The sequence below is a fragment of the Abramis brama genome (genome assembly GCF_963993115.1).
Source record: "Abramis brama genome assembly, chromosome: 2".
NCBI classification, from domain to species: domain Eukaryota; kingdom Metazoa; phylum Chordata; class Actinopteri; order Cypriniformes; family Leuciscidae; genus Abramis; species Abramis brama.
Genome location: NC_139964.1, coordinates 38,498,309 through 38,513,814, shown reverse-complemented (window position 1 = coordinate 38,513,814; position 15,506 = coordinate 38,498,309). Strand labels below are relative to the sequence as shown.

The window sequence follows — 15,506 nt, the reverse complement described above, 5'->3', positions numbered from 1 at the left end:
ATTAAAAAAGGATAATCTGAATAACATGAAAATTCCCCATTCATAAAACAGCACACTAGATTTAGATTCAAGGCATACATACATTCAAAGATAAAGATAAGTACTGAGTGTCTGAATGCTAGTTACAACAATTAATATGAAATGATTATGCTCTCAACCTATCATTTAAATTGCGTAACTAAGTTCTTTTTTATTGGTAATGGCCTGTTCGCTAAGCTTTTTTAGCATTCCTGACAGACTTATTTCCAGCTCATAGTTCTGAAGGCCCAGTAGTGCACAACACAATGAAAAGTAAAAAAACAAACAAATATATGTTAACACAAAACAACAAAAATGCTCCCGCTCCTTTATCGGCCACTATAGAGGTTCTGTTAAAGCTAAGAGCTTTATACTAGAGGTAATGGTCTAATGAAATACAGTTTTTTACTGTAGTACTAATATTTTTTTAATAAACCCTTCAACTGCATTTATTGCATTTGAAATTAGCCAAGTCATTAATATAGCTATGTCCATTTTAAGTGCCATTTAAGAAGCCTGGTAAATTAAAAGTTTATTTGGATTTTGTTAGACCATTACCTCTAGTACAAAGCCCAAACTTTACCTTTAAAGCATCCTTTATGTGGCCGAGAAATGCTGCTGTGAAATGACTGATTCAGAACTAATAATATGAGCAAAGTTCAAGAGTCCATAAACAAACATTAGAATGGGAATTTTGGGGGGATTTTGTTTGATCATTTGACCCAGCATTAAAACCATGTGCTGCATTATTAAAGTGTCAATAATTAGCAGATGGATAAGTATTTTAATGCAGACTCGTCATAAGTCATCTCACATATATTGGACATTTCCGTTATGCTGTGGCTGGTGTTGTGGCTTGTTTCTGTTGTGTTTCGTTTTTAACTTTGCTGTTTAAATTTCGTTGTGTTGTGCACTACTGGGCCACTGTAGATGAATGTTTTTACATATTAAATGAGCAGAAACCTCTCTCTTCATCTAGCCTTGTATACTCCATTGCACATGTCTTGTGGTAAAAATATCTAAAACACTATCGATAAAAAGTTTAGGGTCAGTACAATTTTGTTTTTTAACAGTTTCTGCAAGGACGCATTACATTGGTCAAAAGTGACAGTAAAGAAATTAATGTTACAAATGATTTTGATTTCAAATAAGAACTTTGGAACTTAATATTCATCAAAGAATCCTGAAAAAAATGTATCACTGTAAAAAAAATGACTACAAAAATATTAAGCAAGAACTGTTTTCAACATAAATAAATATAGATAATAAATGTTTCTTGAGCAGCATATTAGAATGATTTCTGAAGGATCATGTGACACTAATGATGCTGAAAATTCAGCTTTGCCACAACAATAATAAATTACTTTTTAAAATGTAATAAAATAGAAAATGGCTTCAACCTTTTGAACGGTAGTGTGTGTATTGTGTATATATATCTGTATCTCGAGGGTTTTCTTTGTAAAAGCAACTGTGTTCATAGCCATTTCTCAGTTATCAGCACATATATTCTATTATATATGTTATATGTCTTAAAAACCACCAACAATTATTGTTTTAATATTGTGATTGCAGTTCCTACTGAACAGTAAAAAGTCTCTTGGTGGTGACAGCAAGTTCACAGACACAGTGAAACACATGCTGTCCTCCAGACTGAGTATCCCAGACTGTCCCAACTGCAACTACAGACGGAGGTACTTTCCACTTATATTCAATAAAATTATTTGTAGCTCTTATTTGCTGTTCTGTGATCCTTTTCGGGGGCCATATTTTAAAAAATGCCAATGAAAAAAAATAATCCCTTTGAGTATCTTTGACCTCACTGTTTTTTGTGTATCGTTAGCCTCAGTGCCTCATAATAAAGGTAATATATTTACCTCCAGGTGCACCTGTGACGACTGCAGCCTGTCTCACATCCTCACCTGTGGCATCATGGATGCTCCCATGGCAGAGGACCTGCATCTGAAGCTGCCCCTGCAAGCGGAGCCTCCCCGGGATTACCTGTCAGAGGTCCACCCCCCCAGCATGTCATCGGGCAGCTCAGGGTCCGGCTCGGCCCCAGGCTCCCCCATCACCATCCAGCAGCACCCACGCCTCATCCTGCCGCAGGATGGCACCACCACATTGTGAGTTAAAACAGTTTTATTCACTCTCTTTTATTTGAAATGTAGCTGATTACTTGGACACTTAAAACTTTGAACAATGGGACGTAGGTCCCATAAGTATCCATCTTACCTTTTTTCTTTTATGAAAATGCTGTTTATTACAAAAAAGGAACTGCAATTGTGTGTCTTTAAGTACGCATTGCTATATGAACAATCAGTCAGTTGATTTAAATGATTCATTAAAGGAATCAGCTCATAAGCTTTTTGTGAATCAGACAACATTGTTCACACAACAGGAAAAATGCGAGGAATTTTTTCTTGTCTCACTGCATTCACTTCAGACGGTGCACTCACATTCAGAATATTGGATAAAATATTATTTATTTTTGCAGTGGCAATGCAGGACACAATGATTTTAATCTTGATAATTATGAAACCCCAAATTTGATTAAAAAACATTTGAATGATAGTGTGTATAAATGTAAAATGCAGTTTCATGGACAGTGAAATAATCATCTCAATTCACCTGTCATTGTCAGGTGCGGCATAAAGTTTGTTGTTCCTTGTCTGCTTGCTTTATGGCTGCATTTCGTAATAGTTTTATGTGCGGTCAAGGGTTTTTACGTGGATAATGCTGAAATATAAGCTTGGGAATATTTTTGTTTAGTTGTAATTTGTAGTACTAGTAATATGTCTCCTGTGGACAGTATTGCAAAAATCAGATATGGGTCAGATCAGGCAAGTTCCAATTATTATAGTCATTACTGTATTTATGATTACAGTGACTTAATTATGTACTTTCCTGCCAAGTTCACTCAGTTTCTGTTTTTCATTTTCATCAGTGTCATCAGTTTCTTATTACATCACACTAGTCCAACAGCTGAGTCATTAGACTCCTTTTGCTTTCTTTCTTTTTCCTTTTCTGCCTCAGCGATGATGAAGTGCCTCCGTTGTCTGCTATCTACCCTCTGAGCGGGTATGAAGACCCTTCGGTGGTGGCCAGCATTAATGGCATCCACAACCAACTCAGTGGAGGGGAAGAGAGAATGACCCTTAAAGATAAAGTAGGTGGCAGCTGATCATCTGACAGTGTTGTTGCTGCCTACAGTGTACAATAAACATTTGTCAACTGGAAACATTTGACATTTGAGTTTGAACAGTGGTAATAAGCGCTCCTCTCTCGTTTTCTCAGTCTTCACGGGGGAGCAGCAGCAGCAGCAGTTCCTCTGAAGGTGATGAGGGGGAGAGGGAATGTGGTGGGGAACCTCCAGGCCAGGAGACGCCGTTCTCTGGAGGGAAAAATGACTGTCCACCTCCATCATACCCTCATACACAGGTAGAGCTTAGGAAAAGATGCGTTAAGGGTCTATATATTAAAGGGTAACAACCCTAAAACAATTTTTTTAGTTAATGATCTGTAAGACTGGGGCCTTATTAGTGCTGTTCATTGATTCGAGTAAATATTTTGACATTTGGGTATAAAGTGTTTTAATTCTACAATATATGGTGTAAAAACATCTGAGTGCTGCCCTCTTCGAGTTGAACGGTGGCTACTGCAGTTGAATTTTCCTTTTTGAAGTTGTTTCCCCGCGTGACGTATGCAGGCTCTGCCAACGGCTCACTACCCACGCCCCTGGCACGAGCTCACCACGCCCTTCGCTAGCATCGTCGGCATCGGGAGTTAAGACCGCAGTTTGAGCCAGCGGCTCGAATTGATAAGGCTCTGGCCCTGTGTCCAGACAATTCACCCTCCTCCACTTCAGGTGAAGGTGGGGGAGAAAAGTCCTCTACTTCAAATGACCGCTCTGTTGCAAAGCTACTGGCATCACTCCAGTCACCCTCCATCTTTGCGAGTCTGACAGCTGTCAATCAATCCGCCACTGCAGGTCTCAGGTGCACGCCCCCCGTTCAGCCCCGCCCTCGGTTCGTCCTCTCTGTCTCCGCTGGGCTCTGCCCACTTTTCCAGCATTTTTCAAATATTGCCAGTGGGTGGAGTTAGGCTCTGACCAGGGGTTGAGTTACACTTTAAATATTTCCCCCTTGGCATCAAGATTAAAAACTGTTAAAAAATGTATTTGATCTTTGATTGAGTCAGAGAGAGTCCATTGGTTTGAGTGGTTTGCATTTGCAGGTATTGCAGTAAATGATCTCAGATAAAAATGACCTCTTTCTTCTTTTTTTTCTTTTCTTTTTTTTAGATGGATCAGGTACAACATCCATGCGAGTGTCACGTGTGTAATCAGGGCACCGGGGATGGTAGCACTTCCAGCCTGAGCTCCACCTGTCTGCCTACCAGCAGGCTGCACACAGGGGGTCACCAGTTCTTCTCAGAGAAGACAGCAGCCCATCCTGCCCTCCACCTCTACCCCCACATACACGGCCATCTCCCCTTGCACAACCTCTCCCACCTGCCCAGACCACTGTTGCCCACCCTCTACTCCACCCCTCCGCTCACACACAACAAGGTTAGACACACGCACATGCACAGGAAATTCCCTGCTTGTAGGGACTCAATGCCTGTGTTATTTTTCCAGCCACAAGGGGGGTGACTTGTATCAAAAATCAAAATCTTAAAAAGAGGCACAGGTGCAAAATTTCACTTCCTACTGGGCATGTCCCTTTCCACATCGCTGACTATTGCTTATCAAGCAATGACGTAATGCCACTATACATTTTTCTATAACATTTTCAGTATCTTAATCACTGATTTTCATGGTAAATCATTTTAAAAGGACATTCATTGAATTTTTTCATGTAATGATCCCAACTCTCTCCACATCATCTTCTCTAGACTCTCCCTCCCACCCCCACGTCCAGTCACACAGGCGGAAAGCAGCAAGTGTTCAACCCCACCCTACCGGAGCATGTCTACCAGAGCTGCTTCAGCACGGCGGGGGACTGGAACGGCTCTTTGCCATGCCCCTCGCTCAAACTAGAGAACCTCTGGGACACGCACATTATGAAGAACTGGAACCCTTCTGTGCTGCTCCAGGAGCCATTACCTGGTCAGTTTCTCAAGCCTTTTTAAAGATGTTCTGCACACTTGAACTAAAATGCATTAATCTGTACAAGTAATTCAGATGTTTTAAACCATTGAAAGGCTCCATTTAGATCTGGTATTATGTGTCTGGTGATCAGCTCATTCAGACTACATTCAGAGGAACACTCTAAAAGTCACCATGAAATTAACTTCCCTTACCCTACTGTCAACATCTCTTTTTTTAATCATGTGAATGATGTCCTCACCTGGGTGAGGACTGGCCAATTATCCATCCCTTCCAGCAACCTTTAACTGACATGAGTTTGTTACATTTAGCAAACGACAATGATCCAACAATCGAATCAATTCACGATGGACAAAGTCAAACCCTGTCCTAATTTTTTTTTTTCACTCAGATATTCGTTACAATAAAAAGTAAAGATGAATTTCCTTTTCATGTCTACTTAAAAAATAAAGGTTCTGAATTACCATCTATGGTTCCATAAAAAACCATTAACATCAATGGAACTTTTGTAATGCACAGTGGAACAACATTCATCAAGAACTGTTCTCTGAAAGGTTCTTTGAGGAACCAAAACTGGTTCTTCTATGGCATTACGGCAAGGGGTACTTTTATTGGAACCTTTATTTTTAGGAGTGTAGTAGAATATGCATTTGACCAGATCAGTTGTAGTTAAGCACTAATATGTCCAAGACAACCACAAATAACTGCCTACTTGCCTGTCAATCAGAGAATGTGCTAAAAAAAAATTATTTCCAAAATATTGGAATACGATCAGATTATTTGGAAAAGCACAAACATACATAGAGGACCAGGATCTAATTTATATACTTGACTAAAAGAACAGAATTAAGCTTGAAATATGATGAATGGATTGTATACAGTCACAAAATCAGAGTCCTACCCTCAATCTGATCAAAACTTGTACCAGAACAGCTATAAAGTAGCCGCACTAAAGTAGTTGAGTGAATCCATTAAATTATTTTCATTTTCTAAAGTCTTAAAGGGGACATATCATGCTAAATCCACTTTTTTAGCCCTTAAATGCATTTTGTTGTATATTTGGAGTGTTTAGAAGTACAGAAAAGTTGAAATTATTCTCTTCAGGTGCTTCGTTGATATCTTTATATTCTGTTTTGGTCATATTTTTCAACCTGTTCCGATTTTTCTGTTCTCTATGACGTTTTTTGAACTATTACGTCACAGTATTTGCAGCGGAACTGCCAAATAAGGACATTGACTTCCGGCCCAACACTTCGAGCAATCCGCCATTTTTATTTCTCGCTGCAATTTTGTAGTCCAAGCTAAAGGATGCAGAAGATACGAGAGGGTAAGTTAAAATGTTCGGTTGTTGGATGTAGTAACCCACACGCTTCATTACACCGTCTAATGTAGATGAACTGCCACGCTTGTGACAGGCCGCATGTTTAACGCACTCCCTCTCTTCGGAGCCAGGTGAAAGTGTACTTCACCGTCTCCAAACTAGACCCTGTCTTGCCCTATCTCCCTCGCACATATTAATCAAAATAAATCGACACGGTGGTAAAAGGTCGGAAGACCAAAGTTTCATGTGTAAATACAGTAACACACCATTGCGATACATCCATATGAAGACGTTGTTCTGCAGGTTCGTCGTCTTCATTTTCATCTCGCTCCGACTCTGGCTCGAACATGTAAGGCTGGCTGGACAAGTCTTCCGTTGTTGACATTTTGTTAATAACGTGTGAATAAAATGTTTCTGTGCCGCTAGATAATCGTATCTCTGCTATCAAACTACAAAAATGGCCGAACGGGGTGGAGTTCAACCGAGTGTCACCGCTACAACCTGGAGAGGGGGCGGGGTATGAAGTGTCTCAATTGTATTTAAAGAGACCGCACCAAAACGAGTTGCTCTCAGACGCACATCAGAAAAGGGGTAGAAAAGGGTCCTGTGGAGCTATAATAATGAGGAATTCAGACCCAAGCATTGCAGTTCCGCCTTATATAGACTACAAATGTATGATTTATATGTAAAAAGGAACGATTTAAAAGCATGATATGTCTCCTTTAACCCTCTGAGGTCTGAGCTGTTTTCTGAGCCCTGGAGGTGTTCTGACATGCTCTGACATTTCTGGTTATATCTGTTACTTGTGACATTTTCATGGCTAAAGTCTAATTACACTGTATTCAGCACAAACTCTGCTACAATAATATATCAACAGCATGTATGTAAAAGTTTGTAGTTTTGAGATAATGACATTTATGCGTGGTTTTTGAAAATACAAAAAAAAATTCTCACTGAAATAAGGCCATGAAACCCATACTGATTATTTCTTCACAAGACTTTTGAAAATTGTATGACGTAGCCTAGAATATTTGCTGCAAAACTATGTGAAAATCACCCTGACTGCTCATTCAGATAAGACAATATATTGATTTAAAATTTTTACGACGTGTTTTGTGTGAAAAAGCCTTATGCGAGAGCTCATTAATATGTAAGCTTTTCTCACCTGAGAAAGACAAAGAACCTCCCCTAACAGCCCTTTTAGGAGCTATCAGGCCCCTATCATTCTGAGCAACCTTGCACAATACTGTAAATGAGGAGATTTAAAAAAGAATGGCTTTTAAATTGTTTGGATTTATTTACAACACAACATAATCCAAAGATACACAACAAATGCCAAAAAAGCACTTCAAAGACAGAGACCTTTGTGCCATTCCTAAAAACACTGTACATGCCTTTCATTTCCAAGATTTTCACTTTACCATGTTCACGTACTGAGACTCATGTGAATGTTGAAGTCCTCAGTGGCATCTGGGACCTGAAAAAAAAAAGTGAACATACTGATATCAAGAGAAAGGCCTGCACGATTTTGGAAATAAATATTTGATTTTTCTGGTTAAAATTGCTTTTTAAAATTCCTTTTTAAAATTCACAGAATACACACACACACACACACACGTTTCCAACGATATATAATATAATGAACACCAGGTTTGTTGTGCCTTGTAGGCATAAGGTATATGCGCAGTGCGGATAAAATAATAATAACAATAAATAACCTATAGCAGCCTATAAATCTTCCAAAAGATTTCAGTAACAACTAAGCTAGAGAAAAATATATTGATTATCATGTTACTTCAAATGTTTCCATCCGTTATGATGATATGAAATGAGATAATAATAAAAACATGAAGCCGTTTGGTGCGTTTTGCTTTCATCCAAAATATGATACATTCAAACGCGATCGCTTGCAAAATATGATACATTCAAACGCGATCACGCTCAAATATAAAACATTATGGTTACCATAAACATATCTATGTTTGAGCAGATATCCACAAACACAGTAAACACGGGTCTAAATATTATAATATTCCCCATATATCTAGCAACAGTTCAACTGCAACGTGACATTTATGCAACAATAACAAACTAGGCTATGTAAGAATTTCTTACCTTATCTTTCTTGTCTTCAGATCGCGTTCTTCTTCTTCTGAGGTAGCCTAAATCCAATGTAAGCTCAGGCACGTCTTTCAAACTCGACGAAAAGTGAAGTGAAGTGTTTTGTTGTTGAGGTAACGAGCGCGTTCGCGTTCCATGTGGAGATTTGCATGTGAATATCTTTTGCGCGAGTAGGCGTGGCCAAATTAACTGTAATGAGCAAGCGTTTGAGAAGCTGGACATCTTGTTGGTTTTATACAAATTACGTAAACAGAGAATATTTGTTTTCGTTTTGAATCCGATTATTTAAAAGTACACACTTAAATGTTTATAAAGGTATATGGCTCATAAATGTGTGACAAGTATTCGCTGAGTTTTGTTTCAGTTTATAGACGTGCTCAAGAAAAAAAAGTTCACCGCGACAGAGAGGCAGAACGCACACCCTGTTTATTTTCTTTATTTTACAAAAGCACAATGTTTTGATTTGATTGTAAGTGGACACATACAAAAGGAGAAATATCACAGATTCTTTTTTTATAATTCTTTTTTCTGTATGACCATAAATGATGGAGTAATTTAAGTTTATAGTGCTACAATGTGGAGAAAATCCGGCAAAACGCGCCCGCGCGTTTGCCGACCTCAGAGGGTTAACCCCTAAAAATATATATGGGATACATGAGTCACTTACAAGAATTGGATATAGTGTTAACATTAGGAACGTTTTTGACTTTTTGAAGCCACAAACTAGAAACATTTTAAGCTGTTTGGTGGAGCTGTTTTTGACCTAAGTAATATTAGCGATCAGACACGTGTAATCGCCCAGCCATCATTACCAAACTGTCATCCACATAGGAGGTGTGTTTTATCCACATTAAGCGTTTGCTTTTAAATAGTGTGCCCTCTCTTGACCATAATTGATGGGTTTCCCCGAGACCGCAAGAGTGGTGGTGAGGAACTTTTGGAGAGAGATCAAAATTTGTGAATGAGTCAAAATGCAATTTCTAGCACCACACCTCAGACGAGCTGTCTGTGTCCAAAAGAGGGTGACATCACTGTAGTAACAACTAGTTGTTCATTTCAGCTCCTTACAGTGTTAGTATTAGTATTTTATATATATATTTAAATGGTCACTACATTACCAAAAAGGATGTGCCAAGTGGGTTTTATTGTCTTCAGTATCTCTATGATCCCACTGAAACTATTCTCCCTGTCAAAGGTGACATGCTGGGTCCTCCTCTTCCCGACGTGCCCCTTCTCTCCTCCAGTTTGGACCCCACTGTCAACCCCCATCCTTCCCCAGATGGCAAAGAGAGGAAGAACGGCGCCAAGAAAAAGTGTCTCTTCAACTACCAAGATGCCTTCATGGAGGCCAGTGAAGTGGTGATGGCCACTTCCTCTGCCACCTCCTCTGTCTCCAGTGCCGCCACCACTGTCCAGTCGAGTAATAATCACTTTCACGTTTCTAAATGACCCATCATGAGTCTTAAGATTGAATTTTTGCTTTCATTTGCTGAATTTCCTTTTTTTTTTTTTTTCTTTAGATGAAGTTTTCCATAATTTAGGTAAAGAGGACCATAGACATCCCACTCCTGTTGCTCCTAGGAATAGCCCCACCAGTCTCTCGTCTCTCCCCCCTCTCAGCGGAACCTCACACCCTTCTTCCCCCAACACACACCTACCAAGTATAGGCACCCAGTCCTTTTCAAAGACTGTAACTCAGACTCCAGTCTTCATGGATGTCCATCAGAGTCTGTGCTTGACATCTGGTGAGCAGCCAGCCGCCTCAGTTGAAGGTTTAATCAGTGGTCCAAATAGCGTGTGCAGGTCAGTTCATCATCTATAGTATTTATATGCCTTCTGTGTGATGTTCCTGCTGTCCCATCATCCAAAAAATAGACAGGCTGTTCTAATTTCTATGGCATGTCAAGCTTTTAAAGTGCCCCTATTATGGATTTTTGAAAAAGACCTTTCATGTAGTGTGTAACATAGCTCTAAGTGAATGAAAACATCCTGCAAAGTTTTAAATCTGAAAGTGCACCGTGTATAAAGTTATTGTCTTTCAAATGTAAGAGTCGACTCTGAGTCAATGAAATGAATCGTTTTTCAAACGAGTCATAAGCCGTTTCGTTGTGACGTCAAGACGAAACATTAGCATATTGCCCGCCCACTTATTGCGCGCGCAGACACCAGGGAAAACTTGAATCCCCTCAAACCTGCTGTTGATTCCTGTGGACACTGGATAGCATCATGTCGAGAAGATGCTGTGCTCTACAATGTGAAGCTAAAGACAGTTTTTTTTCACTGCTCAAGGACGAGCATGTGAAGATTCAGTGGTTAAAATTCATCTTTATCACAATACCACTGCAGTATAATCCTAAACTTTTGCTGTGTTCCCTTTATTTTACTGACGACTGCTTCTCAAATCTCGGAGTTCAATGCAGGATTCGCAAACCGAAAGATGATCTTGAAAGATGGTGTTCAAAATACTTAGTTTTGAGTTTTATATTGTGTAGGTCTCCTGCTAACTGGCTAACTCACATTATTACTGTCTTACTGAAATACTTCTGCTAATCAGTTGAGGGCCACTATTAACGTTACCTAAAACTGTGTCTATTAATGCAGATTGTCTGTCGTTCTCACTTCTTTGAGGAAAGATTAAGCATGGAGCAAGATTTGTTTTACCAACGTTTATGTATCATCAGTCATTCACGCTAGAGCTCGGCTAATGTATGCACTATTATTGATACAGTTTCCACATGTTCACCGCAATAAATTAGAAAAATCCTTGGTAAATAAATAAGTACAAGTAAAATAATTGGTTTGTTGATGGACATGCACTTGTTAATGCTGATGGTGAGGAATTACAGTTGCAACATCTCATAATGTCAGTTAAATGTAAGTTAGTGTATCACTGAGAAACATCCTGCTCGAGTTGTCCTTGCGATGGAGGTTCGGGTTGAATAACTAGTTTTTCCAATGTTTCATCATCGGACTCGCGCTCTGATTGATATGGTAAAATCAACGTCATTGTTCGTTACTGTTTATTTTACGGTGTAGGAAGCCTCAGGACACGCAGAGCTGACGTTGTTATGGCAATGGGCTTTTTTGTTTTCGACAGCTGTACGTGATGGACCAATCACAACAGACTGAGCTGTCTGGCCAATCAGAGCAGAGAGTAGCTCGAGGAAAGGAGGGATTTAGAGAGATTGATTCATCTGGCGAGTCGTTTGAGAATCATTGAAAATGTGGTGATGTGCAAAACAGTTTTTTGACCTTTGATGCATGTAAACCTGTTTTAGGAGACTCCAAAACAACATTAGGAAACTTTAAAATAGCATAATAGGGGCACTTTAATATTTAATAAATAAACTGGAATATGAGCTGGAGTTGAGTTCATATACTCACATTTGGAATGTTTTTGTCAGTGATCCAGACTGTGAGGGTCATCGCTGTGAAGGGAACGGAGGCTACGATCACCAGCCATATGAAGGAGAGGAGAGCCAAGATGATGACAGCAGCTCGGAGCACAGTTCATCCACTTCCACCTCAACCAATCAGAAGGAAGGAAAGTACTGTGACTGCTGCTACTGTGAATTCTTCGGTCACGGAGGGGTATGGAAACACTCTCCCTTGGCTTTCACCAAATATAACAATATTAATAATATATTACATAATTACATTATTTATAATAAACAATAGTATTTTGATTGTCAGCTGATATTCAAGCTTTTTTATCTATAGTATCTGTTGATATTGGATATACAGTACAGGGCTCCAGACTAACTTTTTTTATTAGGAGCGCTGTAGCCCCTGACTTAAATTTTAGGAGCGCAAGCAGAAAATTTAGGGGCACACCTTCACATTTTCCCCCTAAATAAACATTACAGACAAATGCTTTGATAATAAATAGACTTAGCCTAGCGTACAGAAATTATGGTGCAGTTTTATTTTAAGATCACAGGGCTCCAGACTAACATCTGAGGGCAGCAGCACTAAGTTCTACAGAAAGTGTTTGGTAGCACTGTGGGATGACAAAGCACTGAGCTTAATTTGAGGTGTATAGATAAAGTTCAATTTAATTATTATCATTCATAATGTCTTAATATTAATTCAAAAGCAAAATGAGTGACAAATAGATATTAGGGAGTGAAAATAGGCAATAAGCGCCCTCAGCAGCTATATGCTTACAATGGTAATTTAGTCTTTCTTTTTTTTTTAAATAAGTGTGAGTTTTCCTACTTCTTGAAACTTTCAGTTTTATAAATAGAGACAATCTTTAAAGGATGAACAAAAATGTTTTGGTCAACACATTAAAAATAACATTTAAATATGATATAGTTTTGAAGTGCTGGAAAAAGATGTGTAGGCTACTTTTATAACCACAGTATACCATAGTTATAGCTATGCCTGGTTCAGATTACACCATTTTTTTGTATGTTACGATAGTCACTGTGTCAGATTACACGATTTTGACTCCTAAAAATCTTGTCATGTCCTGGACAAGAAACATTGTCAGACTACACGTTGCTTTATGACCAGTCATCGCAAGCCGTCTCACACACACATTCACTCGCACATGTAGCCTACACACGCACTCACTCACATACACGCACTCACACTCACATACACGCACTCACACACTCACCACGCTCTCACTCACTCGCACACACACTCACTCACTCACTCTCGCTTGCGCACGCACACACACACTCACTCGCGCACACACTCTCTCACTCACTCTCGCTCGCTCGCGCGCTCGCACGCACGCACGCACGCACGCACGCACACACACACACACACACATTCATTCACTCTTGACGGAACCCGTCGGAGGACCGTTAAAAAATTAAACATGCTACTCTTTTTGTCGTGATGTCGTAAAGCATCGCAGACGCGACGTCGGTTGTCGCCCACTACACACTATACGCGATGAAATTTACTGGTCGCACATGTGCGACTGAATGTAAAATTCAGTCGCACACTCTCAAATTTTGGTCGCAAAATGCGACCATTTGGTCGCAGTCTGGAGCCCTGCAGTAGTTTTGGATATTTCATTGTTTTGCTCACTTCCCTGTTTTTATGTTCAAATTATCTTTGCCATCATCTAACACTCACGTAAAGTTGATCTTTTAAAAACACCTATAATTTTAGCAAATCTCACAATTAAAATCCATTTTTTCATATAGCACATTATAATGCTGTTTTGCCTACATTCTTCTGTTAACTATGGTAACTAATTAACAAACAGGGAAACTAATTAGGAACTGGAAAACAGGAACAGAGTGAAAACTAAACTAAAACAGAACACACATGTGACAGTACGCCTTGGAAAGGCACGTCCTCATGCCGACAACTGAGGCGGCAGGGAGGGGGCTCTGGAGAAGGACGTGGTGCAGGTGACAGTGGGAGAAACCAGGGTGGTAATGACGGTGGGATGAGCCAGGGGAAGGAGTAGCTAGGTGGGGACCCAGAGCGCAGCCAGGACCCTTTGCGGAGTCGATGGAGGGAGGAGCCATGGTGAAGGCTTGGCTGTTGACACCAGGGGGATGAGTGATGGAGATGAGGCAGGCCCTAGGCGCAAACAGAGAGCAGATGGGACCGGGCGACACCGATGGTCCTGGAGGCAGAGGCGGAGTCATAGTGACAAGTGTCCGAGGTGGTGCCAGAGAACTGAGGTGGAGCCGGTGAGCCCGAGGGCCGAGGTGGAGCCAGAGGGAAGGCAGAGCCAGACAGTGCTGAAGGGGTGGAGAGACGGAGCACAGCGGACAGCTCGGAAGTCCGTGGCTCAGGCAGAGCTAAACTTATTTAAACTTAAAATCGAAACTCTTTTGGGCGGTTCCCAGACAGGGTTTAAATTAAGCCAGGAGTAGGCCTTAATTTAGAGTAGTTAATCGTGTCTTAAAAAATGGCTTTCTGAAACACAGATTAAGTACAGAACACCTGGGCTATGAAGTCCTGAACTAATACAAGATTAATTTAAAGCCAGCTGTGCTAATCTGAATTAGCATGACAGAGGTTGCCTATAAAACATGGAATGAACCAAGAAAAGCTTAAAATTGCATGGAACTGAGAAGTAAATCCAAGGAAAACAATGACAGTAGAAAAAAGTCTGCAATCAAAAAAGCTTTACTGAACAAGAGAAAACTCTTAAAGCAAATGGCAAAGAAAAACTGCACACATCAGCTGTGGAATCAACGAAGCCCCTAAACTAAAGGGACATGCTGAAGGGAAAAAATATGAGATGGGAGAAAAAAATATTTATCATTGTTTTTGCATTTTCTAGTGAATGTTTTGCGTTCCCCCAAGAAACTGCATTTGCTTGCAAAATGTTTTGCATTCCCTCGAGAAACTTTTCGTTCACAAAAATGTTGTGAGCGAGCTCAAAGTTTCTTACTCTACCCACTCCGAGCAGGATTCGAACCAGAGTCTCCAGCATGGAGATATGCATGTATGTGTATATATAGGCTATAACACAGCGTTAATCTGAAGTTAAACCTGCCTCCTGGTAGGTTTAATTTAAGTGTCAATTTAGTCCTGGATTAGCTTTAGTCTTCCTCCAGGAAATCAGTTTATTAAACTCTGGTCTAGACCAAGCCTAGGACTATTTAAAAGACCATGACAGAGAAAGCAGATTTCTGTTAATCTGGTTTAAAAGGCCATTTTAGGACTAGGCTTAATCTCTGTCTGGGAAACCGCCTCATGATGTTTTCATATAAAAAAAGTCTGCACTCTCAAACTCGCGCTGAATTACTACTCTTCAAGGTTTGATGATTGAAATAGTTTCTCAATATACAGTGAGGAAAATAAGTATTTGAACACCCTGCTATTTTGCAAGTTCTCCCACTTAGAAATCATGGAGGGGTCTGAAATTGTCATCGTAGGTGCATGTCCACTGTGAGAGACATAATCTAAAAAAAAAATCCAGAAATCACAATGTATGATTTTTTTAACTATTTATTT

At 39.9% G+C, this 15,506-nt stretch overlaps 1 protein-coding gene across 2 annotated transcripts in view; it reads left to right on the top strand.

Annotated features, from left to right (window-relative positions):
• Positions 1-15,506, top strand: part of fam193a (family with sequence similarity 193 member A) — a 38,388-nt gene that overhangs the window by 14,458 nt on the left and 8,424 nt on the right. For both annotated transcript variants that reach the window (XM_084100618.1, XM_084100619.1), the window contains 9 exons: positions 1,591-1,709; positions 1,899-2,141; positions 3,052-3,184; positions 3,313-3,456; positions 4,319-4,585; positions 4,912-5,125; positions 9,763-9,987; positions 10,088-10,370; positions 11,972-12,158. In XM_084100618.1, coding sequence (XP_083956744.1) covers positions 1,591-1,709; positions 1,899-2,141; positions 3,052-3,184; positions 3,313-3,456; positions 4,319-4,585; positions 4,912-5,125; positions 9,763-9,987; positions 10,088-10,370; positions 11,972-12,158 — 1,815 coding nt within the window. The remainder of the gene's footprint in view (positions 1-1,590; positions 1,710-1,898; positions 2,142-3,051; positions 3,185-3,312; positions 3,457-4,318; positions 4,586-4,911; positions 5,126-9,762; positions 9,988-10,087; positions 10,371-11,971; positions 12,159-15,506) is intronic.